General features: G+C 41.5%; 8 protein-coding genes across 10 annotated transcripts; 3 read left to right on the top strand and 5 right to left on the bottom strand.

The window, feature by feature from the left end:
• The first annotated feature begins 143 nt into the window (after nt 1-143).
• On the top strand, nt 144-2,079 carry LOC129582113 (proteasome subunit beta type-4-like). The gene is made up of 7 exons (XM_055473540.1): nt 144-447; nt 500-706; nt 857-940; nt 1,152-1,214; nt 1,278-1,359; nt 1,448-1,564; nt 1,802-2,079. Exons 1-7 carry the CDS (start codon nt 338-340, stop codon nt 1,901-1,903), a joined length of 765 nt encoding a protein of 254 aa, XP_055329515.1. The 5' UTR covers nt 144-337; the 3' UTR covers nt 1,904-2,079.
• A 35-nt stretch (nt 2,080-2,114) lies between these two features.
• Nucleotides 2,115-4,991, bottom strand: LOC129582112 (COP9 signalosome complex subunit 6-like). Its single transcript, XM_055473539.1, has 6 exons — nt 4,171-4,991; nt 3,937-4,068; nt 3,700-3,791; nt 3,349-3,456; nt 2,960-3,283; nt 2,115-2,701 (listed from the first exon to the last, which is right to left on the bottom strand). The coding sequence occupies exons 1-6, from the start codon at nt 4,352-4,354 to the stop codon at nt 2,342-2,344; spliced, it is 1,200 nt and encodes a 399-aa protein (XP_055329514.1). The 5' UTR covers nt 4,355-4,991; the 3' UTR covers nt 2,115-2,341.
• A 287-nt stretch (nt 4,992-5,278) lies between these two features.
• LOC129581519 (eukaryotic translation initiation factor 5A-like) lies at nt 5,279-7,562 on the bottom strand. Its single transcript, XM_055472647.1, has 4 exons — nt 7,252-7,562; nt 7,081-7,185; nt 6,874-7,008; nt 5,279-5,767 (listed from the first exon to the last, which is right to left on the bottom strand). The coding sequence occupies exons 1-4, from the start codon at nt 7,426-7,428 to the stop codon at nt 5,696-5,698; spliced, it is 489 nt and encodes a 162-aa protein (XP_055328622.1). The 5' UTR covers nt 7,429-7,562; the 3' UTR covers nt 5,279-5,695.
• A 230-nt stretch (nt 7,563-7,792) lies between these two features.
• LOC129581520 (DNA-directed RNA polymerase II subunit RPB7-like) lies at nt 7,793-8,662 on the top strand. The gene has a single exon (XM_055472648.1). It carries the CDS (start codon nt 7,895-7,897, stop codon nt 8,414-8,416), a length of 522 nt encoding a protein of 173 aa, XP_055328623.1. The 5' UTR covers nt 7,793-7,894; the 3' UTR covers nt 8,417-8,662.
• Nucleotides 8,663-10,034: 1,372 nt separating this feature from the next.
• On the bottom strand, nt 10,035-13,081 carry LOC129581761 (uncharacterized). Of its 3 annotated transcripts, none has more exons than XM_055472983.1 (4): nt 12,675-13,081; nt 11,469-12,419; nt 10,364-11,021; nt 10,035-10,257 (listed from the first exon to the last, which is right to left on the bottom strand). In XM_055472983.1, the coding sequence occupies exons 2-4, from the start codon at nt 12,221-12,223 to the stop codon at nt 10,237-10,239; spliced, it is 1,434 nt and encodes a 477-aa protein (XP_055328958.1). In that variant the 5' UTR covers nt 12,224-12,419; nt 12,675-13,081; the 3' UTR covers nt 10,035-10,236. The 3 variants fall into 3 exon arrangements, with proteins under 3 accessions (XP_055328958.1, XP_055328957.1, XP_055328959.1); XM_055472982.1 differs by having other exon boundaries at nt 11,469-12,368; XM_055472984.1 differs by having other exon boundaries at nt 10,035-11,021; nt 11,469-12,368; nt 12,675-13,079.
• Nucleotides 13,082-15,169: 2,088 nt separating this feature from the next.
• On the bottom strand, nt 15,170-16,426 carry LOC129582027 (V-type proton ATPase subunit F-like). The gene has a single exon (XM_055473398.1). The coding sequence runs from the start codon at nt 15,831-15,833 to the stop codon at nt 15,432-15,434; it is 402 nt and encodes a 133-aa protein (XP_055329373.1). The 5' UTR covers nt 15,834-16,426; the 3' UTR covers nt 15,170-15,431.
• Nucleotides 16,427-18,831: 2,405 nt separating this feature from the next.
• Nucleotides 18,832-20,897, top strand: LOC129582017 (soluble calcium-activated nucleotidase 1-like). Its single transcript, XM_055473385.1, has 2 exons — nt 18,832-19,852; nt 20,135-20,897. Exons 1-2 carry the CDS (start codon nt 19,228-19,230, stop codon nt 20,710-20,712), a joined length of 1,203 nt encoding a protein of 400 aa, XP_055329360.1. The 5' UTR covers nt 18,832-19,227; the 3' UTR covers nt 20,713-20,897.
• Nucleotides 20,812-25,453, bottom strand: LOC129582006 (nuclear pore complex protein Nup153-like). The gene is made up of 9 exons (XM_055473367.1): nt 25,065-25,453; nt 24,548-24,980; nt 23,131-24,363; nt 22,596-23,066; nt 22,218-22,412; nt 21,878-22,000; nt 21,563-21,712; nt 21,276-21,504; nt 20,812-21,202 (listed from the first exon to the last, which is right to left on the bottom strand). Exons 1-9 carry the CDS (start codon nt 25,170-25,172, stop codon nt 21,145-21,147), a joined length of 3,000 nt encoding a protein of 999 aa, XP_055329342.1. The 5' UTR covers nt 25,173-25,453; the 3' UTR covers nt 20,812-21,144.
• Nucleotides 25,454-27,988: the final 2,535 nt, after the last annotated feature.

The following is a 27,988-nucleotide window of genomic DNA, read 5'->3' as shown; positions in this document are numbered from 1 at the left end:
TTCAGCCACCGGAAGTGATCATGTTGGCTGAAATTTTTCGCGCTAATTCGATTTGAATCCCTGTACTAAATATGCTGACTTGTTTTTGGTCATTTGGATTGTGAGTTGATGTTTTATGTGGTACGCATGAGCATGGAAATCGCTTTTATTTCCTGCGATTGTAAAGATTTTTGTGAATCTTGTCAACAGAAAAGTTCCCTTTATTTCACCTTTTTTCGGGATTTTAGTACCTTCGTAGATTTTTAAAGATATTTGGTTTATCTAGTGCATAGATATCGTTTCTTTAATTACGTAAATTGGATCGTAGTTTGCTGTGATTTAGCTGTCGGATCAGAAAATGTCACAGAAGTACAACATTGATTCCGCTTTACAGCGCGATCTGAGTATTTCGAAAGGCCGAGTCTCGGTGTCCTCAAACCATTCCTCCCAGCCAAAGCAACATACTTCGTATGTACCATGAATGACTACGGCTTCCTTCTGGTTAAAAGTTTCGTTGCAGGTCGCCGAGCGTTTCGGGTACAGCAGTTATTGGACTGGCTTTCCAAGGTGGTGTAGTTCTCGCTGCGGATTCCGTGGCATCTTACGGTAGTCTCTGCAAATTGCGGACAGTCCCGCGCTTACTGAAGGTCAACAATAATACGGTCGTTGCTGTGACTGGCGATTATGCAGATTATCAGTTCATCGAGCAACATATCGCCAAAAAGTCGTAAGTTAGAGCGTGTTAAAATAATTATTAATTAAGCGTCGATGTCATGGTTAATTTTTTGAATTATTTTACGTGTTGAGTTGCTTCGGTACATAATGATAACTGGGGCTGTCAAAAACACAAAAACTTTTAAAATGATGTATCTTTCAGTATTGCTGATTTCTGTTCGGACGACGGGTACGAGTGGTCTCCCAAATCTCTACACAGCTGGTTGACTCGTGTTTTATACAACAGGTAATTTTCTCTTCGGATTAACAGTTGATTTGGATATTTTGTTTCTCAAGTAATGCGTGCGACATTTCATGACAGTTGCTTTATGTTTGAGTTTTGAAACGAAACCATTGTCTGCGTAAATATTGCTAGATAGGATTTATTTCTGGAAAGTGAACGTTGTATTTAATACTTTTTATCAATCCTTGTAAGTTCATAGTTTGGCACATTTTAGTCGCTCGAAACTGGACCCGATGTGGAACAGTTATGTCGTCGGAGGTTTGGAGGAAGGAGAAAGGTAAAAATTGATTTTCGCGCTCTGTAGCTTCCGAGTGCGTAACTGCTTTTTTTAAATTTTTAGTTATGTTGGTGGATTGACAATGCTGGGAATCAGCTATAACGCCCCTTACATTGCTACGGGATTTGGACGATTTATCGCTCAGGTTTGAATAAAATAGCTGGAGAATATTCATTGTTGTAGTATAAAATTATAAGCTATTATGATTACAAACTACCCTGTTATGTTTTTAGCCCTTTCTGGCTGATCAACTGGAAAAAAATCCCGCATTGGATGAGAAAACTGCTCGAGAAGTGGCTGTACATGCTCTCAGATTGTTATATTATCGTAATCGAGAATCCAGCAATAAGGTAACATCATTAATAGTGTGCCACAGTATTCATTATACCGTGCATATCTACTGTTAAGAGCTTGATTTTGTTTCGTATGGCATCTACTGAACGAAACGTATTGAATCGATACTGTAAAGATAATTTTTTTTCAACAAAACTGAGTTTTTATTTGATGTGAGTCGTCAGTTTTAGCTTTACAGGCGTCCTTCTGTAGTATTCTGTACCATATGTACATCTTCTTACGTTTTCTTGCAGTACCAGCTGGCAGTTGTCACTAAGGATGGGGCTGTCGTTGACCCAGTAAAAGAATTTGAAGGCCAATGGAACACGGCCTTGATGATTCGCGGCTATGAATAGTCAGCATTCTCTTTACTTTTTTGTTAAAATATCTAGCTAACCATAAGCTGTGCGTACGAGCTTCTGTTTAGGAAAAGGCATCTGAGTAAGTCTTCAATATTGTACTTGCGATGGCATTCATTTCTGGGATATGTGTTTACGATATTTTTTGGCGATCAATAAAGGTTCCATAACGGCTACCTAAAATAGTTCAGCACCTACAAAATCAGCGTCGATCTCAACAGAATACAAGGTGCCGTGCTTTAATGACAGTGTGCACTATGCATTACTCATTGAAATTTACATGAAGTTTAAAGTAATAACTCCGCCTAATCAAAACAGAAGAAAGCAAATAAAGAACATTTGAAAGCAATACCACCAAGTTCGTACTTAACACTGTCCGCTTCAAACTAAAACCCGTCCGAACGCAAAATAATGTGCCAGAATTACTGTGCCGCCTTAATGAGACAATTCGCCCACGCTGTTACCACTTCGTATTCCATCGCTATCGTCACTGCGTCCGCGACCGAAGAAAGACATCGACCCCGAAGGTCCATCGCTACTATCATCGCCGCGGTTTCGACCAAATAAATTGCCCGGTCGAAATCGCTGTCCCATACTGGGTCGGGGTTTTGGCCCTTTGCTCATTCCACGCATAGAAAATCCCGGTTGGGGCTGTCCGAAGCGATGACCACCGCGAGCAGCAGATGGTCCTTTCTTTTCCACGATGACAATATTTTTGCGAATAAACTCGATTAACAACTCCACACTCTGCGTATAGTTGCCAACGGAAGCGGTCATCAAAGCTTGCAGCTTCATCTGAAACAAAAACGTCACCAATAAACTGCCGCACAAAACCTGATTGTGAGACCGGCTGCACTTAGCCGAGATGGACAAAAAAAGAAAGCAAAAGAAACAAAGCCTACCAACAAAGTGCAGATATTACACAACATTATAAATGGCATACAACAGAAAATTATAGTGCTTCGTTCAGAAGTACGAAAAGTACAAAAAACTGACAAAAAAATAGAGTAGTTCGAATTTTCAGCTACGATAACGGATAAACCAACCACTTACCACATTGTACTTCTCCTGTTGCTCTTCCGAATCAAGGCTCTGTAGCATCTCTACAATGCGCTTCAGTTCCACGAGAATATCGTTGTCCGGTGGCAACTGTTTCTGCTCCACGGTGACCATGTACTGACATAACACAGACAGACGATCTTGGAGCATGTGCACAGCGCTGGACATGGAACGCATGCTGATCTGGTACTCGGTCTCGGCGCCGGCGGATCCACTACCCGAATCTGCATCCGTCTTAGTGGCCACATGGTGCACACCAATCTGCTCGGCTTGCTCGAAGACGATGTTGTAGGCAATGGGGTTGAATTTCGTCACGGGCTGCATATCAGCAAAAAAAATGGGTTTGAGACTCCATCTAACGTGATGCGCAAAAGACAACTTACTGAGCCTCCAGTGAATTCCACCACCGATTCGAACAGATCAACGGGGAAGGAATCTGCCTTATTTGCATGGGCTTTAAGGAAAAACAAATTCTGGCACACTTCCCATAACTGCAAAATGCAAATTTCAAGCAACACAACATCGGTTAGTAAAGAAGTATGTATGATAGTTGAATAGCGGACGTATAGTTGATTCATATCGGAAAATCCGAGTTTTTGCCGCACTTCGAGCCTTTAGCCACCGAATCACTCATTTCAGAAAAAACGAATTAATGATATAGTTTTTTTGAAACAATTCTGTTATGCCAACGCTGACTGCCAATATCCACTTACTTGTACTATGTACTACCGTACCTGATTTTGGAGATCAACATCCTCGACGGTCAAATAATCATCTGCAACCGTGTACCATCCAATGTAATCCAGTCCTGGAAGGATCTGTTTGACTGAAAATGGGAAAATTTTATCAAAGCCTATTCGAGGAAAGCCTAAAGCAGGCTGTGCCAAAACGGCCAACTCAGAGTAATTCATAATGTTGGTACTGTATTTAGTCACTTAGTCTTAGTGTATTTCGAAAAATGTCAAACTCACACTGTTCTTCCTTCTGAAACCAATACTCCTTATCCAGGATGTAGCGACCATTCTCCCGATTGACGCGAATTTCAAAAGCAAAACATATTTCCACTTTTGGCCCATCCTGACGACCCAGCAAAGCTCCAAAAACTGAAAAGAAAGCAGGTTGCAATGATTTGTAAGAGGAACCCAAACTGCAATAGAGTGACTAAGTAGAGTCAGTAGACCATTAGATTTCTCGGAGAAGCGTACTCTGGAATTTGTTCCCATGCTGTGCGACGTTACGATGATGATGATCTGCAATGTGGAGCAGAACGACAGGATGGAGATCAACAACCGAATTTGCTTTCGCCGTGGAACTGGTTAAAAACGGACTGGATTGTTCTGCTCGGCCAAGACGCACATTCTCTGCACTGCTAGATGATAACGTCTCCATGACCGCAGCAAGCCTATTTGGAGTGAGTACCAACCCAAAGTCGTTCTACAAAATCATGTGGCAAGGGCAATAGTTTGTTGAATTCCAAGTGATGGTAAAGGCACTTGTACAAATATAACTAACGAACTACAAGTAAAGACAAGAACAACCCAAAGCGCCCAAAAATTCTGATTCAATTCCGAGGACAAGTTTTCAAAATGAGCGCTGACGGAGGACAGGTGAACCAGCTAGTTGTTTCGGCTCAAACTGTCCACCATGAGCGACTGACGACTTGCTACGTCTGTGTTCCCGTTCCAGCCCACTTCCAGGCTTCCCTTCCATTATAGTTCCATGACTTTCCCTTCACATTCACTACGATCTGTCAACTGGTTTACATTGGAAAAGCTGCAACACTTGTCAGTTGTCCGCAAGGATGCTCACCGGAAGCTGACTAACATTAACAATAACATTTATTCATTTAACGACCAACTGGGATGCACGATCTCCTCGATGCAAGTCTAGCTACGTAGCGCAGGTCATCGCAAGCGTTTATTCGCAAGGACACTCAACAAGGTGTTACACAGCAAGACGTTTACAGCTGGCGAAGTAAAAATGTGCAAGAATCAAGAGGAAGTCTGGAAGACTCTTATTGTTAGCAAAACTATTTCTTCAGGTTGTTCAGAGTTCTGGCCATAGGGATGCGGTCGATAAAAATGAACAGAGCTCACCGGTCAGAAGTTAGAGGTGTACTAGTAATTATTTTACGACATAGTGCTCTAGTTTACCTGCTATTTGAGCTTCCGTATCATCAACAACGATGTATAAAAAGAGAAGTAGGCTAAAACTCTCGTACCGAACACTTCCTGAAAATAAGCACCAAAACGAGCAAGAGTTATTATACAAAACGTGAAACTATACATACGGTACTCGAGAATCCAACGTAAATTTGTCACCCATTTTTATAAACCTTCTTCACAAAAGACAAAAAAATGGAAACATTCTTTTAATAAAAACATAGCGCTGCGCATTGGTACTAAAAAATCCTGAATCGCCAGCCGACTCGTTGAATTATTCTGCGGTTATTTCAAGAAGTGTTGCACGAATTACATGAAAACGCTAACAGTTTATCTCAACTCCGAAAACAGCAAACAAAACGGAATTCTGGCCAACCGTCAACAAAACACCAAGTCTACATCACACAGGCATGTTACACTTTCAAAAGGTAGTTACAACTGTTAAAATCACCAGAAAACGAGAAAGCCGCGAATGACGGACACAGAAGAATGTACCAGGCGGACAATGCGATGTACATCTTGTAGTTTTACTGCGGTTCACACCAGACAATGGATCCTTCCGTTCTGTTTATTTCTCGGCAGCTGTATTCGGCTTCCAGGCGATAACACATTCTTCACCGCAAGCTCTCAAAACGGTCAGCTGCAAACATAACGAAATCATTAACCAGATAAATAATAGCTACCTATACATAACCTGAAGAGATACAATATTATTTCTACTAAAAATATTTAAGTGTATAAATGCACAATTAAGGTAAGTACACGTACACACTTCTAAATGATTCGAGTATTTACTATCATCAAGCTTTCAGAATCGTAATCACCTCGATATCGATGACAACAGAACCTCAAAAAGTCACCTCAACGGTGGTCAGAAGTATTGTACAAGAGTGAGTAAAGTAAACCTATTCGTCCTAATTATTAGCAGTTAATTATGAGAAGCAGCTTCCCGAGAAATCCGAACAATGTGCAGCAAACAAGCACACGACTACAAGATAAGCAATTAAAACGGTGAATCATGAAGTGACAGCAGTCGAAATGATAAAAAATTGGTCAGAACTGTAAAGCTGGAGACAATTCTGAATCGTTGATTACAACCGATTTATAGTCATAACTGATTATTGTTATGACGTTATACAAGAGTTGTTCCTCACATAATCCTAATGACTGATTAACCGTCAACTTGAGGTTAAGTGAAATGTGAAATATACAGTCAGAGTCTAAATGCTATAAAAAGTCGAATTTTAACGAATTTCAAGACAAAAAACACTTAAAAGTTTTAAGTTTTTTTGTCTTGAAATTCGTTAAAATTCGACTTTTTATAGCATTTAGACTTTGATTGTATATTTCACATTTCACTTAACCTCAAGTTAACGGTTAAAACGGTTAAAGTCGCTTAATATTAAATAGATTTAACGTGATCTAACTTATGAAAACAGAAAATGTACATCAGTCAGTATTAGTAATCCTTCCACTCAAAAGAATCAATGATCAATGTTTTCAAAATCCAGGATGAAACTGAAATACGTACTTAAAATTAATAATCGAGCCAAACTTTCATAATTTTAACCAGAACTGCATTTAAAGATTTTGGCGTGGTGGTACTCAAGGTCGTGCATTATCAGGGACCAGCGCATCAAATTTACTTCGAATAACTTTTATCAAATGCGCATACGGATATCTTAACTCTTAAGCATATATCTCTCCGCTAAAACACACCAGCGCTAAATACACAGTATATCTTACCAACAATTCACGGCCCCCTTCATACTCTTCGCGGATTTTTTGCCCCAATTCCGCCTCTGGAAGCTTCAAATCCTCACGCAAATCTCCACCATCGTTCATCAAGGACAAAAATCCATCATCACCAATATTGACCAACTGAAATATTACTGGTTCCACAAATCGCATTGCAAAACGCTAAAAAATATACTGGTTGCTTCGATCGCTAACCTGCAAGTCTTCACGCTTGACGTTTGGCACATCCATGTTATGAGTTGAAGGACATAAGTCATCGTACTTCCTTCCGGTGAAAATGTCCAAACCAACCAAATGCACCTGGACGAGATGGCGAGAAGCATGATTAAGCGGCGCAGTGTTCAACAAACCACCGAATATTCTCACCTTAGCGTGACCATGTTTTCCAGTCTTGGAAGTCGACATTTCCACGATCTTGCAAGGACGGCCCTTCAACATAACGAAGCCGTTCTTGCGCAAAGATGAGCACTGCTGCGGATAGGTAGCCGAGGCACCAGCATCACCGGATTCGAAATGCTCCTCAACATCATGTTCCTCAGCCATCTTCCTTGAGTACGTATACGCAGACAATGACAACAACTTCCCAGTATAAGGTGACAGAAATAGTATGGCGACCCTCCGCGAACCAGAAATAAATGGTCCGAAATTAACTATGAGTTGAAGCTGAGCGCTTATAAGCGGCTGCATCGGCATGCGAATGGATTGCGTTGCATGTCATTCTAAATCGTGAATTGAACGGAATCACCAAATCTCCAACCAATCAAAATCTGTAAAGTTTGATACGCGCTTATCATATTTGGGCGTAATTTGAAAGTGCGCTTGTATTGGCCTTTCTTGGTTAGGTGGGTGGTCTTGGGGGAAAACGAACAAAAATTTGGTTTTACGAAGTTGCGTTGTTTTTTTCCGCGTTCCAGTTTGTGGGGTAAAGTGGCACGTACAGTATTTTGAGACTTTCGAGCAGTGAGCACTTCGATTGTAATCAGCCAACATCGCTCTGCTTTTGCTCATAATGTTTTACCATATTACGTTAGATCACGAAGTGATCCTCCATCCACGTTATTTCGGACCGCAGCTACTGGACAGTGTTAAAGCTAAGCTTTTCTCTGAAGTGGAAGGAACCTGTTCGGGCAAGTATGGGTTCGTCATCGCTGTCACCACGGTGGACGAAATCGGTGCCGGATTTATTCAGCCTGGTCAAGGCTTCGTCGTCTATCCTGTCAAATACACCGCCATTGTATTCCGGCCTTTCAAGGGAGAGGTGTGCGATGCTGTGGTGACACAGGTGAACAAAGTGGGCATTTTCTGCGAAATGGGACCATTGTCATGCTTCATCTCGCGCCACTCCATTCCGCAAGATATGGACTTCGATCCTGCCGCTACACCTCCGTGCTACCGATCCAAGGATGAGGAAGGGGTTGTGATTCAGCAGGATGATGAAATACGGGTGAAGATAGTCGGAACTCGAGTGGATGCTAAAGACATCTTCGCCATTGGAACGCTGATGGATGATTACTTAGGTCTTGTGAGTTAGTCTGTTAGATGAATTGTTGCTGTTGAATTGTTAGTCATCGCGTCTTATTTTTGCTGTATTAAAAGGTGCTGGAGCTCTGTTGTGCACGGTTTCATTAGCGGATCTCGTTGTTTTTGAATACCTGTGTAACCTGTCTGTTGCGGTTAGATTTTATTGGACTGTCAGAATTAATTAGTAAGTACTTGCCAATATTACGACGGCACTGTAATAAGTAATCCGGAAAGTAACAGTAAAACTAGTACTGTACTTACTACTTAAACTAAAACTATTGGTATTTCGTAGAACTTCATCAGGCACTTTTACAAGTTTGAACTTACTTTTCCATCTGGTCCTGTAATTATGAAAAGCAAATGACGAGAGTTTATTGCCGGCTATCGGCATCTTTGATATACTACAATTAGAATTTTCGAAACAATCTCTATCAAAAGTGGGTTCGAATTAATTTTGAGTATTTATTTTCTTTCGTGTGTACGAGCACTCATAATTATAGATATTTCGCTAGTTTTAGACCAAGTTGACTCGACAATACAGTAACTTTAGAAATGGTTCTTCCCCGTGTTATTAATGTTAACTGAAAAAGGATTTTGATTTTCAATTACCGTACTATACAATATCTTAGCAAACGTGCCATTTGTAAACATAGTACTGGAAGTACTGATTTTGAATGAAGTGAAATTATAGATATAGATATAAGAAAACAAATATTTCCATACCAGCATGGTTGAGCTGATGCTTTTAGCGAGATAATGTATTTTAATACAGCTAGTGGCCTAATAACCGCAATCTGTCGTATTACAAGAAAAAGCTGGCTGGTCGGCAGTGACCGGCAGTCCAGGATCACCGGCAGCGATGCTGACCGGAAGCGTTTACACGTGCGAGTACATCGCTGGGATGCAGGATCATTCCAGTGCAGCAATGCATAGTAGCATAACATCGTCGAATTAATTAGCAAGTGCGCACAAAACAAGGGGTTAGCAGCTTCATGTCGCCAGCAAGAGAATCAGTTTTGCATACGAAGCAAGATGGGTAAGAACAAGTTGCAATTGTTTGCTGAAGCAGACCCAAAGCAATACTCGTTGCAAAATGCCGTTGAAAAATTGCAAAAAAACTCAGTGCAATTACTCGTTGCAAATCATACTCATTGGTAAAAATTAGAGTACAGAAATTATGATTTTGATGTTCATTGCAACGACCAATGAATGGTAAAAAACATTTTTACTGGCGGTATAATTAAACTGCAATTGGAATACCGATATAAATGTTTTGAAAAACAAAACCAAATATGTTTCTACTTTCGGTTTGCACCAGGCGATCCTGTGCCCGTAATACAGATATTCATTTAATATTTCCACACTCATGGTCGGTGACTCGTGTAGAAAGTTGGGAACACAAACCCTCACAGTTTTGGACACATTCAATAAATCTGCACCGCGCAAGACGCAGTCCGAATATTTAAGTAAATTTATATTATAGAGTAATTATGAAACTGTTATGATTTATCGTAAACATCCGTACTTTTATAAAATACCTGCGTACCAGTATTGTACAGCATCACATTACGCATTCGTCAATGTCTTACATATAGCTTACAGGTGCCGCAATTACTTGTACTATAGAAGCTTTATCTGTATCCGTTTATGATCAGTAAGACTTAGATAAAACAAAACCAAAAATTCTAACAAAAACCATTAGAAGGCTACCATTTCTGCCAGATAACAATAACAATTTTTGGTAAGAATGTCATGACTTTAACTTATAACCTATAGTCAGAAGTCCCTTTTCCGCATCATCACTTATTCATCAGCCGCAGCTGCGTTTCGTTAAACAAAGAACCACAGGATCTGTAAAAAGAAAAAAGCTCTATTAGGAAAACTTAGCTACCCAGATGCGGGACTTGTGCTAATTAAAAAGGAATGCTATTATCACGGAAATTTCCAACTATTGTACATTTCGGCTTGAGCGAATCGAATCATCGGCTGCCTGGTGGCATGACTTGTTCAAGTTCTGTCTTAATGTCGCAAATTTTACTCCAGCATATAAACTCAAGCGGCGCAGCAGTTCATTCCGATCCTGTTGGTATTTGGTGTCGGTTGCTCTTCTACGCATTTCATACTCCAGTTGACACATCGTTCGGCGCAACTCAGGATTGTTGCGGAATAGAATCTTTCGTCCATGGCGTGCTCGTCCTTTTCGCTTAACTTCCTCCTTCCGGCTACGCACACAATTGAGAAAATCCTCGACCGCCGTTCTAAGTGGTCCCTGGCAAAACATCATCAATCCGTTATATGAAAATCGGGATGTTTCTTGTTCGGGAGACGAAGCACCAGAATTCCGCGACAAATTCGGCGCAACAACTAAGTTTCCATTTAGCAACCCATGCACCGCCTTAATTTTGCGTTTCTTCTTTTTGACTATTCCTTTTCCCTTCTTTCCGTTCAATGGCAAGTTCAGTTCCATACCCACATTAGAAACGTTCGATGGTCCAGCAGGCACTACCGCATTTTCCAGAGCTGGAGCACTGTTTTCTGAAAATGTGCTAGCACTTCGTGATGCAGGGTTATCGCCGAAGCCAGCTGGGACAGAATTATTCATATGCATGGGTAACCTAAAACATCGGAAACGATTGAATTAAGTACTCATACCACAAGCCCGATTTTGAGTACATACTTATCAAATAAGTGTACAAGTCAAAGCAAAAACAAATGCACAATCCATAAGAAAAATACAGCATAAGCAGTCTTTTACTACATTCTTATAGAAAAGGTAACAGTCACTTACAACCAACTAAACAAATAACCGTTTATTATGCTTGCTTCGCTTAACATAAATTCGGAAACGCAATTAAATTTAATGAAATGCGACATACAGATATAACGTTTATTGATTATAACCTGGGGGTTACAAATGTTTTTTTAAAAAAACTGCAAGAACAAAGCCATTAATAATTAATTTAGAATTAAAAACCCCGTGTCAACACTGGGCGATAAGTATTCCGACCGCACTCCTTAGAAATAGTTCTTCAAATTTCTAGTACTTAAGTACGGTAACGTACCCCTCCATCCACGAAATATGCTGCCGAGTGCGACAAACTTCATCCATCGGCTCACGTTTGACTTCAGTGTTGAAGGCATTAGTGCCCACAAACCCGAACGGATACGACAACTGCTCTGGAATACGACAAGTCTCATCCATCGGCTCATGTTTGACTTCGTGTTTTGCACCGTTAGTGTCCAGAAGCCCGAACGGATGCAATACCTGCTCCGGAGCATAACCAGCTCTGTCCTTCGGTTCAGGACCGGCTTCGGTCTTGACGTCGGCAGTGTCCACCAGCCCATACGGATCGCTGATTTTCAACGAATCCGTGGTGAAAACACCGAGCAAATCCAAAATCTTGATCAGATCTAACATATTGCGGATGGGATTCTCAAAGGGAATGCTCTGCAGGACATCCGAAAACACGGCCTCTCGACCAAGGAACACGTACGCAATGAGATGTGCTCCAGTGTGAATAGTATCAGCGGGCGCGCGCTGGATCCTGACACTGCGGGCCACTTGAGGTCCTTGTGGACCAGAAAAGTCCAGCTGGTAGAACAGAATGATACCTTCTCCCCGATCAACGTCCTTCTTCCATACGGGGCCTTCGGCATCGGGAGAGGACTCCTTAACGAATTCGGCCATTTTGTAGAACAGATGAAGTGGCGAGAGAGCTTTCGCGGTTTTTGTACCGGCAGGTTTTGCCCGTTTCTGGCGTTTCGGAGGTTTACTGGCCATTGGGGATGGTTTAACCGAGTGTGGCAAAGAATCCATATTTGTAGCCCGAATAGTCCAAAGGTGCCAATGTTACGGTATGCCGTACGTTACAGTGTCAACTTGCATGGTTGATGATAGCAAAATATATCCGAGCAACGACGATCGACACCAGGTGCAACACAAACGCAACGACGAATCCCACCTAAATGCACGACAATTGTTGTTGCTAGAAACAGAGACTAGGAAGCTGAACCTAAAAATGATGCTCCTGTTGTATACAGCAGACTGAGCAGACATAAATTTCAAGGTTTACAGCTGAGTATTATGCGATCACTACGGCAGCACTAACAAAAATGTAAATCAACTTCCTGGTATTACATAAAGAGAAAACAAGTGCGAGATCAAGAACCACAAAGGACCTAAGGTAATCCGTGAAAACAGTCTGCAAGAGATCCGCATCTCTGCAAGACTGTTTTCGTTATCATGCTGTTATTGCCTCAGTACTCACCGTTTGGTAGTGCAGAACTGAGTTATTCGAAACAAATCTTTGCAAGAAAACAAAATATCTAAATCAACAGTTGTGAGGTAACCCGTAACTTCAGTCAAATTAGCTCGTCAAACAGAAACTCAAAGGAAAAAAATTCGTAATGCACAGTAGCGAAGACAATAATAGACCGCGTGCGATGACAAAGTGCCGCTCGTGGCAAAATTCAAAAGGATACGAAAATTCAAATTCCGCCCCGTGCTCGATTGGCATTTTCAATTCATTTTGGTCTGCCTTGTCAGTTTCTTTAGACAGCCGTGCGATTTGCAACGCCACAAATGAGCATGATTTGACTAAAAAAATTATCAGCTGTCTGAATTGTACTAGTACTCGTACTAGTACAACAGTATTATTCGTGGTTTTTTGAAAACATCTGTCGGCGACAGATACCGTTTGTCGTTGTTGTAACTTTTTATTTAGCCTTTTCTGGCTTTAGTTTTATCTACATGATTATTATAAAAAAATGCATTATTATACGGTCCATTATTACACAGAACAAGAGGCAGATCAGACTCTCCTACGCTAGAGATATGTAGCCTCTATACTTTTAGAACATCACTGATAACTAAACCTAAAAGGATTTTGTAAACAGTTAGTGTTAATATATTTTGTTGAATTGTCAAACTCCAGACCGTTCTGTGAAAGACTGAAAGAGCAAGTTGTGTACATCTGCATGTAGTGCATGTTTCCGATCATAATTTAAAATCCACCGAAACAGGCAAGAGCCATAAAATTCGGTCTGCAGGAAATCATGATTTAGAGGCTTAGCAGGAGCTGGTGTAACTTGGTAGCTTGATAAAGTAATAAAAGATCAAACCAGGCAGTGTTTCCACTGCATTTCAACAACGTCTTTTTTTATACTAGGCGCTGTTTAGATGTTTGATATTCAAATCTTTTCATCGCATTCGCGGATAACCGCTTCGGGGACTCCCCTTTTATTCGTAACACGAAAATAGAAAATTCATCAATTGAGCCGGAAACACCAGACTTACGCACATGTAGTCTAAAAGCAACATCTAATTGCCTCCAGAATTTCTCTGCTGATTAAAAGTCTATAGCACTACTTATAACCTGGGATGACACAAACTTTCTTTAGCACAGCTGAACGGTAAACTTTCTGGGAGATAATGCCATCGGGATAGGATTCATCATTCGTGCTCTACTGTACACTTCTAGTACACAAGCAAGAACGAAACTAAATGCGGATAAGTAAACACGTATATACGTAGCTGGACGTTAGAAGTAGATGGCAATTGCGACTGCATTTTGGTCATGCCAGTCATTCCGCCCTACACTGCCCCAAGCCCCCCAAACGAAAATGCCAAAAATCAAAGTTTTTGGAATCTTCAGAATCGGTCTGCCAGAGCGGAAATTCCGAACGCGACGAAATTCCGAGCGCGACGATAATTACCAGCCAATGGCAGCATTCTCGGGGTGGGCATGAATTTTAATTTCGGCCGTCATTTTCATTTTCGACTGGCATGTTCATCCCGCCCAAGAAAATCGCACTGGGTACAATAATGAGCAAGCATTTCGCGAGCAACGGAGCAGCTGGTAGCAGAGCATGACTCATCAGTCACCATAGTGATCACATTGGGCCCGCCAGCGGGAAGCTGATTTCCGGTCTCACAAACCGCATTGGCACGACGAATACACTACTCGTACTGTATTACGGTAGCGCGCAATGGTCGTAAAAATTGCTATGCAAATAACTGCAGCAATTAAATCCCTGGAAACTCCGTGGGATAATTCATATGCTTTTACTTATCGATTACAAGTTTTCACTACAACCTTACAGAAACACTGCTAATAGCACACTACAGACCAGCAATGGTGAGAGCACTGAGAGGCGGTTTGACCACAGAGAACATTATAATTTTGATCTAGTTTGCCTCAAATTAAAGGCGCCACCTCCATGATAGATTCCGCATTTGCATCGTTAGCTTGCAGTGGTGATTTGCGGACGGGAACATCCCGTGGCCCGCTTTTCGCCGGCTTTCTGTCGGACTCTTCGTGCAATTCCGTGATCACGCGGACAACTTCTGGTCCGAATGGCTCGAGAATGTCGAAGCCCAGGGGCAAAATGTTTAGGTGACGTAGCAATATTTTTTCTTAACCTTATCCCGCTCGTTAGCAGTGGTGTCGCTTCGTTGATGTGAAAGCTGCCACTAGTTTCGACAACAATTTCACTGACTTCGTTTTATACGAAAACTACTCGTGTCGGTACTCGGTATTGTAGAATTTGCATGTAGATGTAGGATAAGTACCAAACTACGGATCTGTACATATGTGTGCGGGCACGTGAAAGGTTAGTGTTGGCAGCACACAGGTCACAGCGATTACCTACCTAAAGTAGATAGTCTTATTTGCACATTGAAAAAATATTTAATGTTTTCCTCCGTCATTTTAATCGCACCGAATTCAGACGACAGTGCTATAATCGCCCGGATAATTTTTATGGCATATCTGGAACTTTTTACGGTACAACACATCGTAATTATGAACTCGATCCACGATCGTTGGGTGGCAAATTCAGGCAATTCTGACAATTTTAATTCGAATGGTACTAAGTAAATGTAAACAAATTAAATCACTTGCCAGATAGTATATCTCTATATGTATACAGTATATATATCGTCGATGCAAAAGTAGTAAATTCAACTCAAAAACCTGTAAAACCTCAGCTGCGACATTTACCATTAGGTCGCTTTGTGTGATTTTTTATTTCCATTCATCGGTGCTGCTGGATACCTTCGCCCGACGCAGTATGGAATCTTTCGAAGGGTCATACGGATGGTCTTTAGAGGGAATTTCTAGCACTGTTGGGATGGTTTGCCGGTAGCTGTCAATGGCATAACGAATTTTCTCGGCTATACCCTGGCTGATGAGGATAATTCCAATATCATCCCGCTTAGTGAACGTCTTAAAAGCCTCCTCAATGTCGCTGGTCAGTGTTTCATTATTCACAATAAAATAATTCGGCTGGCGCTGCTTGTTCAGCTCCCCGATTCCTCCCAGGACAAATCCCACCACAGCATCTTCATCCGCAATAACGGCAATCAGTTTTCCGCCTTTAGTGCCCGAGGTTGCTGCAGCGTCAGCTGACTTCGACGATGACGCCATTTCCGGTTAACAGTTAAAAGGTTACAGTTACGAAATATGGTCTGCGGAAAGATACGTTGTATATTAATTATATAGATGCAAGGGAAATAATAAAATTTCGTGCAGATCAAGAATGCAATTGGTTTATTTCATAAATGCCGAAGCAACAGTCTGCTGACCTGTATGTAGTCCACTTTTTACCTGAAACGCGTTTTGAGCTGTTGACTGAAACGCGATCGCCCGGATCAGTCAAAAAAGCAGCAATACCAACAACTTTCTTTTATGTAGCCGCTTCGGTACTAATTCCTTTACGACGGTATACGCAATGTCAAAATTATTGATTTGACCGTGCGTCTTGTGAAAATAATCACACGGGTTGTACAAAATATAATATTGTGAGTACGGAATACTTTCTGTCTACAATTCTGCTCGTACCGGTCCCGGCGGTCCGTACGTAACAGACTAACAGGTACCACTAACCATAAGTATTAAGAGTGTTAAAGCTGTAGAACAGTTCTTCAAGTGCATCAAACAAGATTCCTATAAGCAATCTTTGTTCTATATATACGTATGTATTCCATTTTTGAGCAACACGTTTGAAATGCTCAGCGAAGCGAAAACATCGAGGTACTGTGCTTTTGATTGTAAATTTATGACTTACACGTAAGTCCAAAATTTGCACTAACGGTATGTGAAGATGTACAAATAATCGTATACGACAGTATTGCAGTTCTAATAATTCTGATGTAACTATTTACTGTAATAATACATGCAACATTTTCCGTAGTTTCATTTTGTGGAAAAACCACTACCAAGTAGATTAAACAACTCCTGCAAGTCTGGAACCTACAACAGAATTATGGCAAAGTGGCCTGCGTATCATGTCCCGACATCGCGAAAAAATTTTAAAATTGGAAAAGTTCAAAAGGCTATAGCTTAATCGGCATGTCTTATGTTTATTTGCCCGATGTAGACTTTTTTGATATTACTCTTGTAAATTTCACCAATATACCGTAAAAACTATATGCATTAATATGCACTATAGGTTACGAAATCGATTTTTACGAAATCGAAACTCTACTCTAGAGTAGAAAAATTAGTCTGGGCCGCCAAATTTCAACCGGCTTGCCAAAGTGAATTAATTCGGCATTCAAAAGTTGCAGTGTAATTGCGTCTTCATAATTATTGCAGTGTAACTGCCGACTTAAAATACAGTACTGCTTCGTCACTGCTTTGCGCACCGAATATCTTATTCCATAATTATTCATGTATACAATCTTGTATTACAGTTTTTTTTTTGCCTTTGCCTTTTTGCCAAAGCATGGATAACAGCATCGCACAAGCACTTGTTTCAGTACTATTGCGAAACTATTACGATTAAAAGCGTAAAATTAATGCACAAGTACTCTCGCAGTACTTATTAATTTAAAATATTATGATAAAAATAGGATTTTTAGTTTTTTTTTAAATTAGGCCACATTAATTTCATGCATACGCTAATTGAGATTTGTGCGTATGTAATCCCTACGAGTAGTAAGTATCTATACAGAATACTATATACCGCCGGTACAAATTTATGCAATACGAGTGCATAATAATGTACCTGCAGTCGCACAATTTCTACCAGAACCATAGCTGGTTGATGTTAGAATTTCTTCTATACGAGAACGGAAAAAGCCGCTTCACCTGTTTTCTTTTCAAACGTTTAAGTCTTGAGATTCAACGTTGAATAAAGGCTCAGAGTGCGTTGGGAGAGCTGTCCCTGCCCGTGTAAGTTCACCAAGTAAGTTGAAAGGGATTTCTTATGTCTTTGTAGGCGCAGTACTTAATACGCCGTATTGTACTCAGTACTGACCTTGACGGTGAGCTGCATTCTAAAATGAAGCAATGCAGCGTATGATGAATTAGTACTCGTACTTATCTGTACTAATGCTTCGGAAACATTAAGGTTATCAATTATTATTAGAAAAAAACCTTTTTTAACTTTCACATCTAGAGCTATGCATGCAATTCCGTTGATCGTATATAACAATGCCAGTAGCCCAGGACAATAACTTCCATTAATTTTATTCGTGTGCGTCAGACTAAAAATCATAGAAAGTAAACACCAAACACTACTGAACAGTCAACAGCGATCTGCAACTGCAGATGTTTTGCTTGCGCGGCTTAAAGGCATTCTTTATCACTAACATTTTTCAGTTACAATTCTTGATAAATGGCGCTCAACACCGTGTAGCGCACGCCCTTTCCTAATGTCCAACGTACAATACATAATCGGTAACTCGATTTCTTAAGCATAAAGTGCGAGGATTTCCTTTAGTTTCTAACCTGATCGGATTATTTAATTTGGCTATGTGACCGTAAGCTTAAGATATTGTATTGTATCGCCTCTAGATCTGCCGACGATGCTTTATTTAGATGGCAAACACGGTACTTACGTTCGCAAGAAGTAAAATAGGGTCTTTAATCTGGAATCACTCTTTTGCGGCATGCAATTTTGTGATTACCAATTATGGGTAAGGTATAGCGAGTGCCGCTAAGCTATCATGCACAAGCTGGTGTTCCTGCTGTAACCTGTACTTCACGGCCGTCTTAAAATACCACGTAACGATAAATTAGCTTTTGGCCATTAATTAAAATGTTTTCTACTGCATACGAAGTACAGATTGTAGTATAGAATATGAATTTGCTGGAAATAGAGCCTCTTTATGGCAACACATTACTGTAATAGCCTAATAGGTATGCGCACAATACTGGGATACAGATAATACATAGAGTATATAATTGTATTATATTATTTTGTAATTAATATACTTCTAGTCAAATTTTTTAGCAGAAAAATTTTATTATTCTTATTGTCTTTTTATTTTCGTACTTATTTTAACTTTTTATTTTTTTATGTTACAGTAAATCTTATTTTTAATTTTTACGGTTGTACAGAGTGCAACAAACCTAATACCCTCCAGTACTACTGCATCAGCAGGGCGTTCATTGTTCAACTTCAAGTTGCCCCAAAGTCCAAACAAAAGTGACAATGCGTCGAATGCGACTATACTATAGTACATATCACTATTGTCTGTATCAGTGTGTCCATCTTACACAAAATTTTTTATAAGTCTGGATAAAATCATAAATATGTTTAATTTTTCCATGGCCAAGTTGTGATAAGCCATCCTTAGTTCTGGGTTATTTTGTGGTTAGTCTTAACTCTTACAGTTATGTTTTGAACAACTTGCTAGATTGAGGGAAAGCTATATAAAGCTAATCCTTTTTTGGTTTCCTGTTTGCCTTGTTTCATTCTGATTACTGCATTCAACACATGATCAGCTGGCTTCTCGGAGCTTCACTGAATAATGCTGACACTTCGACGCTTCTTCGGAGAAGTCCTCATAAACGCTAGGTACCCACTTTTTCGATGAATCAGTACCGGAGTAACATATTCCTAATGGAAGCCGCCGAGAAAGCCAGAGTGATCAAACTAGGCAACTCCACGATCCGTCTGCAGGGCAAATCCTTATTCGCGCTGATCGTCGCGGGAGCGCTCATCTTTATAATTTTTCTTTATAAATTAATGCCTTCGGATGGCCTCTACCGGAGGAATCCGCGCTTTCCCATGGGCGATCCCTTGGATCCGTATTTTTTTCCCGAGCTTCCGTATAACGCCACGTACCCACTGACACATCCTGTGAAATTAGAAGGTGGCTGGATAAAGTATCGCATTGCACTGGTGGCCGATATGGACCTGAAAGCCAAAGTGGAGGGAAAAGAAGAGTGGATGAGCTATCTAAAATACGGGGATATACTATGGAATCCGGAGTTTAAGGAGATCAAAGTGGAATGGGAACGCGAGCCAGCGGGACTGATTAAGCTGGTCAGTTCATGGGCTTACGGGAATCGCGGCATGGAAATGAGCGAGTTGGTGGTGTTCAACGGGCGACTGTACGGTGTGGATGATCGGACCGGTGTAGTATATGAGATTGAGGGGAATCTGGCGATTCCCTGGGTGATCTTGACGGATGGAAATGGCAGAGCCACGAAGGGTAAGGAAACCACGTTGATGCCACGACATATGACGTGGTTGGGAATAAATCAGCGATTTATAATGAGCTTCTGATAAAAGTTTGGAATGGCCACGTTAGATATAGTTTGCACTTTGCAGAATAACATTAAGCATCTCGTCGACGGTATTTTGTCGCAAGTTTGTGGAATCTGCGACAGAAATTTCTTGTTTGAAAAATATTGAACTGTTTTTGACAGATTTTTGCACATGCTTACATTTGTTTTAACGTTTTATTCTATTGATTTTCTTGTTTTTTTTGTAGGTTTTAAGTCAGAGTGGGCAACTGTTAAAGATCAGCACTTATTCGTGGGGGGTTTCGGGAAGGAATGGACATCGCCCACGGGCGAACTGATCAACGATAATCCGTTGTGGATTAAGCGTATCTCCACCGATGGCCGTGTCCAACATTTCAGTTGGAAAAAGAACTTTTTAGCCATCCGCGAAAAATTAAACATCCAGTTTCCAGGTTATGTTATCCATGAAACCGGTGGTTGGTCGGAGAAGCACCGCAAATGGGTGTTCCTACCACGAAGAGTCAGTAAAGACAAGTACGATGAAAAACTGGACGAGCACATGGGTGCGAATCACATGTTGGTGGCGGAGGAGAATTTTTCGGCGATTGATGATATTCTTGTGGGCGAAGTTAGTCCGACACACGGGTTTTCGTCGTTTAAATTTCTTCCCGATTCCGGTGATAATATTATTGTAGCGTTGAAATCGGAAGAGGACGATGGTAATATATCGTCCTATATTATGGCCTTTGATCTAACTGGCAAGATTTTACTGCCAGAAACTCTTATTGTTAAAAATATAAAATTTGAAGGCGTAGAGTTTATATGACAATTTTTTATCTGTGTTACTGCTATCAATGTTGTTTCCGCAGACTTTGAAAGACATGCTGCTTCTTGCCAGAACGTGGCTCGACAGAGAAAATGTCAACATGTTTTTGTTGTTTATCGCATTGCAAAATTCAGCACTAGATGGGCAACTGGGCATCATTGCCAAACCCGAAAAAATAACATCCATCCCAAAAGAAAACGACATCAAGTTAAGACAATAAAGCAAAGCCACAGTATGAATATCCCTCGTCATTAAAAACATCTTCTTTAACAATCCATATTTAAAATAATTGGCCGTCAAAAATTTCTAGTACCACATATTGTCACCTTTGAACAAAAAGGTATGAAAGTAACCCGAAAGAAAACTGCATAAATTATCAACTTAGCAATCACGGCAAGCAATCGCCGCACCCCGTCTACAGACTCCATGGATTCACCTTTGTGTGATATTCCGTTTTGCTTTTAAAATTCGCCGGGCATTGGGAGGTCCACTGCAACACAACCGAAAGCATCTTATAATTACCAGTTGCGAACGTTTATAAACAAAATACAAATAAGACCTACCCCATGCTTCCAAATGTTCCGGGCTGACCAGGCATGGCAGGCTGCTGTGATCCCAATATACTCAGCACTTGAGCATTTGGCTGCGAAGAAATTCCACCGGCAATCGACTGGCTTGATGGTAAAGTAGACGTTTGCCCGTTCTGTAACGGCTGTCCGAAATTGAACAGTGATCCCGACGGTGGCGCTTCCGATTTACTTTGACCGAACAAGTTGCTTCCAAAAGTGACACCTGCTCAGAAAAACTAACGTTCACATGCAAAGTTACCGCAAAATTGCAGCAAAGTTACCCGAATTGCCGCTTGTAGTCGCAACTGAAGAAGAGAATCCACCGGGAGCAGCACCAAACCCGGTAGTGGATGGGATTTGTGCAGTAAATCCCGGAAAAGTCGAGGCAGCGGCAGGATTGCTTTGGCCAAACATGAACGGCGCAGGATTACCTAAACGAAGACAAGTCTTTGAAAGTACTGGATAAAAAGCGTACTTTGATAACAACTGCAACCTTGTCGCTATGAACCTAGTATAAGCATGTTTAAATAATTAATCCCGGAATTACTCTTAAATCTTAACTTTAAGTGAAAGACTGCAAGTACAGCATAGCTTACCAGGTGCGGCAGTAACCGCTGCTTTGACCTGTCCTTCGGCGCCAAACGTGGGCAGTCCAGATGTGGGCGCAGTGGACGCCGATGTGCTCAGACCATTCGCCAGACCGCCGAAAAGCGAAGAACCTATGAAAAAATCCTCGTTCAAGCGGATTTCTACTCTTAAGCTAGGCGGTCATAAAAAGCACTAACTTAACAACGTGAAAATTTTGTTTAAAAAAAACTGAATCCGATTATTCTATAAAAACATACCAGTACGCCACGGCTAGATACTGTAGCTGGTTTTAGGTATTGTAACTGTTAAAGGAAAAATAAAATGTAACAGTTTCATTGCAAATCGTACCAGAGCTTTGAGACGGCGCATTCAATCCAAACTGAAATGCTGGCTTGGCAGGCTCGCTAGGCGCCGCTGCGGTGCCAAGACTGAATCCACCAAAAACAGAGCCCGTTGATGACGGCCTGGGAGCATCAAAAGTCGAACTTGTACTGGTAATGACCGGAGTAAAGTCCACTTTACTTGGCGCAGACACCGGTAATCCTGAAACAATTGTTGTAGTAAGATTATTATATTATTATAAATTACTGTAAGATCAGAGGAAAAAGACAACTGAAGCCATCGAATCAAAATCGATAGTTTGTTGCTGCACTACTTCAGTATTCCAAATTCCATGACTGCTGCCCACAGAACAAACAAATATAAGGATAACTACAATACACATACCGTTTGCTATCGGTGCAGCTGGAGCAAACCCGAAACCCGCAATGGGGGGTGCCGTACTCGTACCAGACACTGGCGGCTGGCCAAAATTGAACGAAGGTAGTGATGTCGTAATCGGAGCGCCAAATATCCCCGTGGACACTGCCGGCTCGTTTGTGGATGCCGATGGCTTTGATCCAAAGGAGAATCCACCAGTTGTCACTGGGGCAGCCGTAGAAGCCGGCGCAGAAGGCTCAGTTGGCTTTGCTAACGGAGCGCCGAACTGAAAATTCATGGCACCCGATCCAAATGAAAAACTTGGCGCAGGAGCAGCAGCCGCTGATGAAGCAGCGGAAGAAGTGGAGGCGGCTCCAGGTCGGGGTGTTCCACATGACGCACACGCATTCTGGCCGTCCTTATTGCTTACGAAACATTCTTGACAGTCCCATCCGGATTTCTTTTTCGACCAAATATCAACGAACGTTGAGGGAGCAGCTATAACAAGTCAATATTCATTATCAGGAGTATTTTAGTCAAACTACCATTTTAGAAAACCTACCGGTAGTGGTTGCGCTGGCATCTTTACTGGAGAATTCCGTTGTTTTTTCTACCTCCAATGGAGCTCTAGACGCAGTCTCCGGCTGCCCTGTCCGCGGAACGGTCTCCTTCGAAGTAGACGCAGGGACTTTTACGGACTCTACACTTTCCGATGATGTGGAAGGTTTAACCGTGCTCGAAGGCTTTTCTATGGCCTTACCAGCTGGTTTCTTCGCGCCGCACTCCACACAGCGCTCAGTACGTTCCGAGTAATGATTACCGCAGTTTTTGCACGTCCAACCTCCTGTCTCAACAACAGTCGTCTCTTTTTTCTTACTTTCCATGTGCTCAATGCGCACGGTATCTTGTGGAGTGGCGCGCGCTCCGGTGCATTCACTACATTCTTGTTCGCCACTCTTCACGGAAATGCCACAAAGACGACAACGATGTATTTTCGGTGGTGGTGAATGGCGGGGGGAGGGTTCGGTTGAAAATCCACTAATGTCAATTGTTTGAGCTAGAGCGCCGCTGGGCACCACGATAGACGCATTAAACACAAAATCCTGTCCATCTGTGGGCAGGACAACAGGGGAACGGACAACGTATTTGTAATCCAAATTCTCCAACTTCAAACGATTGCGGTTCGCCGATTTATCTGCTGACTGAAGCGGGGAGGAGGATCGGCCAGGCATGGGCATGCGTTTCAACGGCGGAAACATTTTCTCCAGCTCGGAGCTCGCGGGACTGGAGCGGGCCGAGTCCGACTGTGTATTTAACGGGATTTTCACGCCACTGTTGCCCAGGTAGCGTTTACTCAAATTCGTCGCCAGTGGACCGCTATTCCCACTGCTGCCCGCCTGAACTTCCGATACTCGCGAGCCGAAACGCGAAACGGGCAGCACACCCGACGATCTTCGGTCCGCCGACCGTGGGAAAGTGGAAAAGAAACTCGGCAGTGCCTCGTCCTTATCGACTTCCTGAAAGTTGCGCTTCTTGTTGAGTGTGGCTTGTGGCGGAGTAGCAGATGTGGCACTGCTCACGGGTGATTGCACCTCAGACATTAAAGGATGATGCTGAACGTTAGTGCTAACTTGGGATGATCGCGAAGGCGTTAGAACAGACGGCAATCCGGTAGTCTGGCGAGATGATGCAGATGATAATGGACTAGAGAGATCTCGTCGTTCGCTCAGCGGAAAGCGAGGCAGCCCCGATGAGCTGGGTTTCCTGTCCGAGTCGAATATATCACGGGAAGAACCTAAATACGATAAAAGTATTCTCACTGGCAACTTTTGCAAGTTTTAGACTTCTACTTTAAAACAGAAGGTTCATAATTCTAGTGTCGCGAAAACATATACTTAATACAATAACAATCATAATAAAATATTAAAAAATAGTGCCAGAAAATCCCAGGAGATACTGGCGCGAAAACCAAAACTTACCTGAAGTTCTTGATCCTTCAGACAATTTCTTCCGACGATTCACGATCGACGACGAAGATGAAGACAACACTTCTAGGTCCGAATCTTCGTCCTCTGTTAAATAACTACCAACACTCGAAGTGGGACTCTTGGGGGGTCGCTCATCCACCATGAGGTCCACATTGGGTGGCATCGCGCCATTCGTCGGCGGATTTTCGCCGTACTCCTCCCGCTTAATGATCTTGCCAAACTCGATTTCATAGACCTTCCGCCGTTTATTGGGCTGTTCGGGGGGCTCAGCAGGCGCATGGCGGGGGATGAGGATGGCAGGGCGATTGGGTGGCGGTGCTCGGCGCGGAGGTGGTCGCGAATATGGCGGGGGTCTTCGCGAGGGCTCCTTCTTAAACCAGTTGAACGGATTCAATAAACTAGCCGCTTGAGCAACACTCTGACCCTGAAAAGAATAGGGAATCGTGTCGACCAGTTGTAAGAATAGAACCGATGATGTAGCAGAATCTCGACAAAAAAACGGACGTACAATACTTGGTCGTTCTAGCGCACTGGGAACGGACGCCGGACTCCCGTCAAGATAATAGCCCTCTTCCGTTTGCCCAACAGGTTGAAACTCAACATCGTCTGTTTCCATTGGATCGGAAGATGTGGCCACTCAACTTGTACGGAATTTATCGACTCTTGAGACGATCACAGATAAACCGAAGGGGAAAACCAGCTCCCCACTCTTCAAATACCGTCGGTACTTTGATTAGCCAATATAATCAAACGGCGCTGTTACTACATTTAAAAATCATTGAACGTTGAGAAGAACCATAAAACTGGCGTAGTTCTTGACAGCTGAACGCAGACAAGAGGAGATACTCCAGAAACCCGACAAAAAAGACGAAAATTCCAGACGACAAAATTAGACAGTACAATATACATACTAGATGTGACGTAACGGTTTACGCCGTAAAAGTGCACCAGCACATAGCACAAGCGTTACGCATATATTGTGGGCGGTATTATGTACGCCCTGTTCACACTGGCGAATGAAAATTGCGAATCAATAGCGATTAGGGGAATATGCCAATCACAAAATTGGCGGTTGATCATAAGCAAAGGAACTTAGCGCCATCTGCATGGCCAAGGATCTGCTTGCTGAGATGGCGCTGCCTTCAATTTTTTCCAAATTAACAAGCGCAGCACGGTAGGGTGAATGTCTCCCGCGGCGGGTGCCCATTTTACAAGCCGTCATAAAAAGGTCAAAAAACATAATAATCCATAAAATAACATCAGTTATTTTAACTTATTTATGAAAATGAATTGTAATAAGTATTCACTTTATTGAGATTAGCGATATAATAAAATCACAAGTTTACTATGAAAGTAGAAGATATTTGCACTGATTACACAACCTCAGCCGTTTACGGAAATAGGTGGCCTAAATCCTAATCATACAGAACATTTCATCCAAATTAGCCGATTCTAGCTGGTGCTGTTCCCAAAACAGATGCCGCATTCCCGCGTTGGTAAGTATTTAAGTTTAATTCAAGTAGGTAATAAATCATATAGACCGCTAAGGCGAAGTCTTGAATGTAAGCGTAAACACGTTTTCTACCTCGCATATAAAATAAAGTTATACTGTATCTGGATTGGCCTGGACAACGGTTTTGCGTCTGCGAGGTCATATCTGCTTGGACACAGTGGACTGTCCAACCTGTCTTATTGGTACGCATTTGAAGATGGAGTGACCCGAAATACACATTATATATTTTAATTTTAGTTTTGGAAATGAAATTGGATTGCTGGTGCTAATTCCCAGTTCTCCGCAACTGGATTCAGATTTTGTAGTCACCATCTGTAGATCCCGGTAATCGATGCATGGTCTCAAAGCGCAAAGAAACCACTCGACGATGAGAAATATATATGCAATGTTAAGCGGTTTTTGATAAATCATGCACTCGCGTAAGTTAGAAAAATGAAACTATGGTCATGAGTCCGAGCACCCGCCTTAATTAATTGCGAGTTAACGGTTAACGGCAATTATTAAATTATAAAAATTTACATTTACAGTACACAGTAGGCGCAAAAACCAGAATGTAGATATTCTGGTTTCTGCGCCTGTACGTAAATTTTATAATTGTCGTTTTTTTACAGTTTCATTGACATATACAGTACACATCGTATAGAACGTTCTACTCGATGTGTATATTGTGTAGTGTATAGGTCACTGAAAGAAGTAAAAAACAAAATTTAATTCCTCGTCTTTGTACAGTTATATTTAGTGTGTTACTCGCAAATAAAAAATTTTGCTATTGTACGAGTATACAATGTACCAGTATGTGCATAAAATTTAACATTACGTTACGTTCGTAAGTACCCTACAAACGCTGCCCCGAGTAAAACAGCTTGTAGGAAAAACGTTAGTTTAACGTGTAACTACCGGTAGGTGAACGGATGTGTGTCAATTTTAGCCGTCTCCTAACGTTTAACTAACGTTTTTTTTGCAAGTTGTTTTACCGGGGTGCCAATCCAAGCCACCAACAGTGCAACCAAAAAAGCGGTGCAATGCTACGTACCCCTATAACTATTATTGCCGTCTTATACTGCCTAACAAAAAAGTTTCCTGTTTAAAAAATTTGCAGAAAACTGTAGAGGGTCTTGTATCAATGCGAAGTAAGCTTGGAAAAGCGATTGGTACTTCCTATGTACAGTAATTCTGCTGGTACAGGTAAAGGTGCACACACATACATATGTTGTTGTCCTGATATACAAAGTATTAATGTCATGAACGTCATCCATCGCAAATTGCTGGACGGTATTTAATTTACGAATGATGAAACTCAAAGGTCAGAGGAAATAAAAGTACGCGTCAACGCCAACGGAAATGCGTTTTCCTTTTCATACGCAATTAAATTCTGATAATATGGATGAACATATCTCGTTTTTGCAGTTCCGCTGTAATTAACAGCACCTGCACACTAGCTGCAATAATTATTACAAATACATACAGGGCACTTGATCATGAAGTTTTAGGAGCTAAAACGGAACATGCAAGGATTTTCCAGTGAAATGGCCATTCGCGTATGCGCTAACAAATTAAAGGATGTGAAGATGTTATGCGAGAGATAACTTGAATGTTATTAAATAATATCACAAAATTTTTGATAGTGCATATTAAATAAGGAGATTAAAATTTCTTTTTACAATTTCATTTAATGGACAGACTTGTGCAAAGTGAAATTCTAAAACTCTTAAGGTTTTCTTGTGGAAATTCTACACAGAGAATGTATGGTTAATTAAACAAAGTCCCTTCCCATGTCAACTGGAACAGAGTTTTCGTTCAGAACTTGTCAGTGCAGGCGCAGTAAATTGCTACGTAATGTTTAAATTTTACATATTGTACTCGTATTACTCTAGCTAGTGTTCAACTAGTGCCTCCAAGACTCAAATGCCTTGCAGTTA

This window comes from Paramacrobiotus metropolitanus, unplaced genomic scaffold (assembly GCF_019649055.1).
Source record: "Paramacrobiotus metropolitanus isolate TYO unplaced genomic scaffold, Prichtersi_v1.0 Parri_scaffold0000006, whole genome shotgun sequence".
Lineage (NCBI taxonomy): Eukaryota > Metazoa > Tardigrada > Eutardigrada > Parachela > Macrobiotidae > Paramacrobiotus > Paramacrobiotus metropolitanus.
The sequence above is the reverse complement of the archived record's forward strand: the minus strand, read 5'-3'. Positions and strand labels throughout refer to the sequence as shown.

What these genes read in the sequence shown, in the direction of transcription:
- LOC129582113 (XM_055473540.1), top strand. Translation starts at nt 338, where the DNA reads ATGTCACAGAAGTACAACATTGATTCCGCTTTACAGCGCGATCTGAGT. An exon ending in CAGCCAAAGCAACATACTTC is followed by an intron (nt 448 to 499) that starts GTATGTACCATG and finishes GTTTCGTTGCAG; the next exon opens with GTCGCCGAGCGTTTCGGGTA. An exon ending in CAACATATCGCCAAAAAGTC is followed by an intron (nt 707 to 856) that starts GTAAGTTAGAGC and finishes TGTATCTTTCAG; the next exon opens with TATTGCTGATTTCTGTTCGG.
- LOC129582112 (XM_055473539.1), bottom strand. Translation starts at nt 4,354, where the DNA reads ATGGAGACGTTATCATCTAGCAGTGCAGAGAATGTGCGTCTTGGCCGA. An exon ending in GCATGGGAACAAATTCCAGA is followed by an intron (nt 4,069 to 4,170) that starts GTACGCTTCTCC and finishes CTTTCTTTTCAG; the next exon opens with TTTTTGGAGCTTTGCTGGGT. An exon ending in AACAGGAGAAGTACAATGTG is followed by an intron (nt 2,702 to 2,959) that starts GTAAGTGGTTGG and finishes TTTTTGTTTCAG; the next exon opens with ATGAAGCTGCAAGCTTTGAT.
- LOC129582006 (XM_055473367.1), bottom strand. Translation starts at nt 25,172, where the DNA reads ATGGAAACAGACGATGTTGAGTTTCAACCTGTTGGGCAAACGGAAGAG. An exon ending in TGAAGGATCAAGAACTTCAG is followed by an intron (nt 24,364 to 24,547) that starts GTAAGTTTTGGT and finishes TATCGTATTTAG; the next exon opens with GTTCTTCCCGTGATATATTC. An exon ending in TGCGCCGTCTCAAAGCTCTG is followed by an intron (nt 22,001 to 22,217) that starts GTACGATTTGCA and finishes ATTTTTTCATAG; the next exon opens with GTTCTTCGCTTTTCGGCGGT.
- LOC129581520 (XM_055472648.1), top strand. Translation starts at nt 7,895, where the DNA reads ATGTTTTACCATATTACGTTAGATCACGAAGTGATCCTCCATCCACGT.
- LOC129581761 (XM_055472983.1), bottom strand. Translation starts at nt 12,223, where the DNA reads ATGGATTCTTTGCCACACTCGGTTAAACCATCCCCAATGGCCAGTAAA. An exon ending in CATATTTCGTGGATGGAGGG is followed by an intron (nt 11,022 to 11,468) that starts GTACGTTACCGT and finishes CCGATGTTTTAG; the next exon opens with GTTACCCATGCATATGAATA. An exon ending in CGATTCGCTCAAGCCGAAAT is followed by an intron (nt 10,258 to 10,363) that starts GTACAATAGTTG and finishes TTCTTTTTACAG; the next exon opens with ATCCTGTGGTTCTTTGTTTA.
- LOC129581519 (XM_055472647.1), bottom strand. Translation starts at nt 7,428, where the DNA reads ATGGCTGAGGAACATGATGTTGAGGAGCATTTCGAATCCGGTGATGCT. An exon ending in GAAAACATGGTCACGCTAAG is followed by an intron (nt 7,186 to 7,251) that starts GTGAGAATATTC and finishes CATCTCGTCCAG; the next exon opens with GTGCATTTGGTTGGTTTGGA. An exon ending in AAGGGGGCCGTGAATTGTTG is followed by an intron (nt 5,768 to 6,873) that starts GTAAGATATACT and finishes TTATGTTTGCAG; the next exon opens with CTGACCGTTTTGAGAGCTTG.
- LOC129582017 (XM_055473385.1), top strand. Translation starts at nt 19,228, where the DNA reads ATGAATCAGTACCGGAGTAACATATTCCTAATGGAAGCCGCCGAGAAA. An exon ending in AAATGGCAGAGCCACGAAGG is followed by an intron (nt 19,853 to 20,134) that starts GTAAGGAAACCA and finishes TTTTTTTTGTAG; the next exon opens with GTTTTAAGTCAGAGTGGGCA.
- LOC129582027 (XM_055473398.1), bottom strand. Translation starts at nt 15,833, where the DNA reads ATGGCGTCATCGTCGAAGTCAGCTGACGCTGCAGCAACCTCGGGCACT.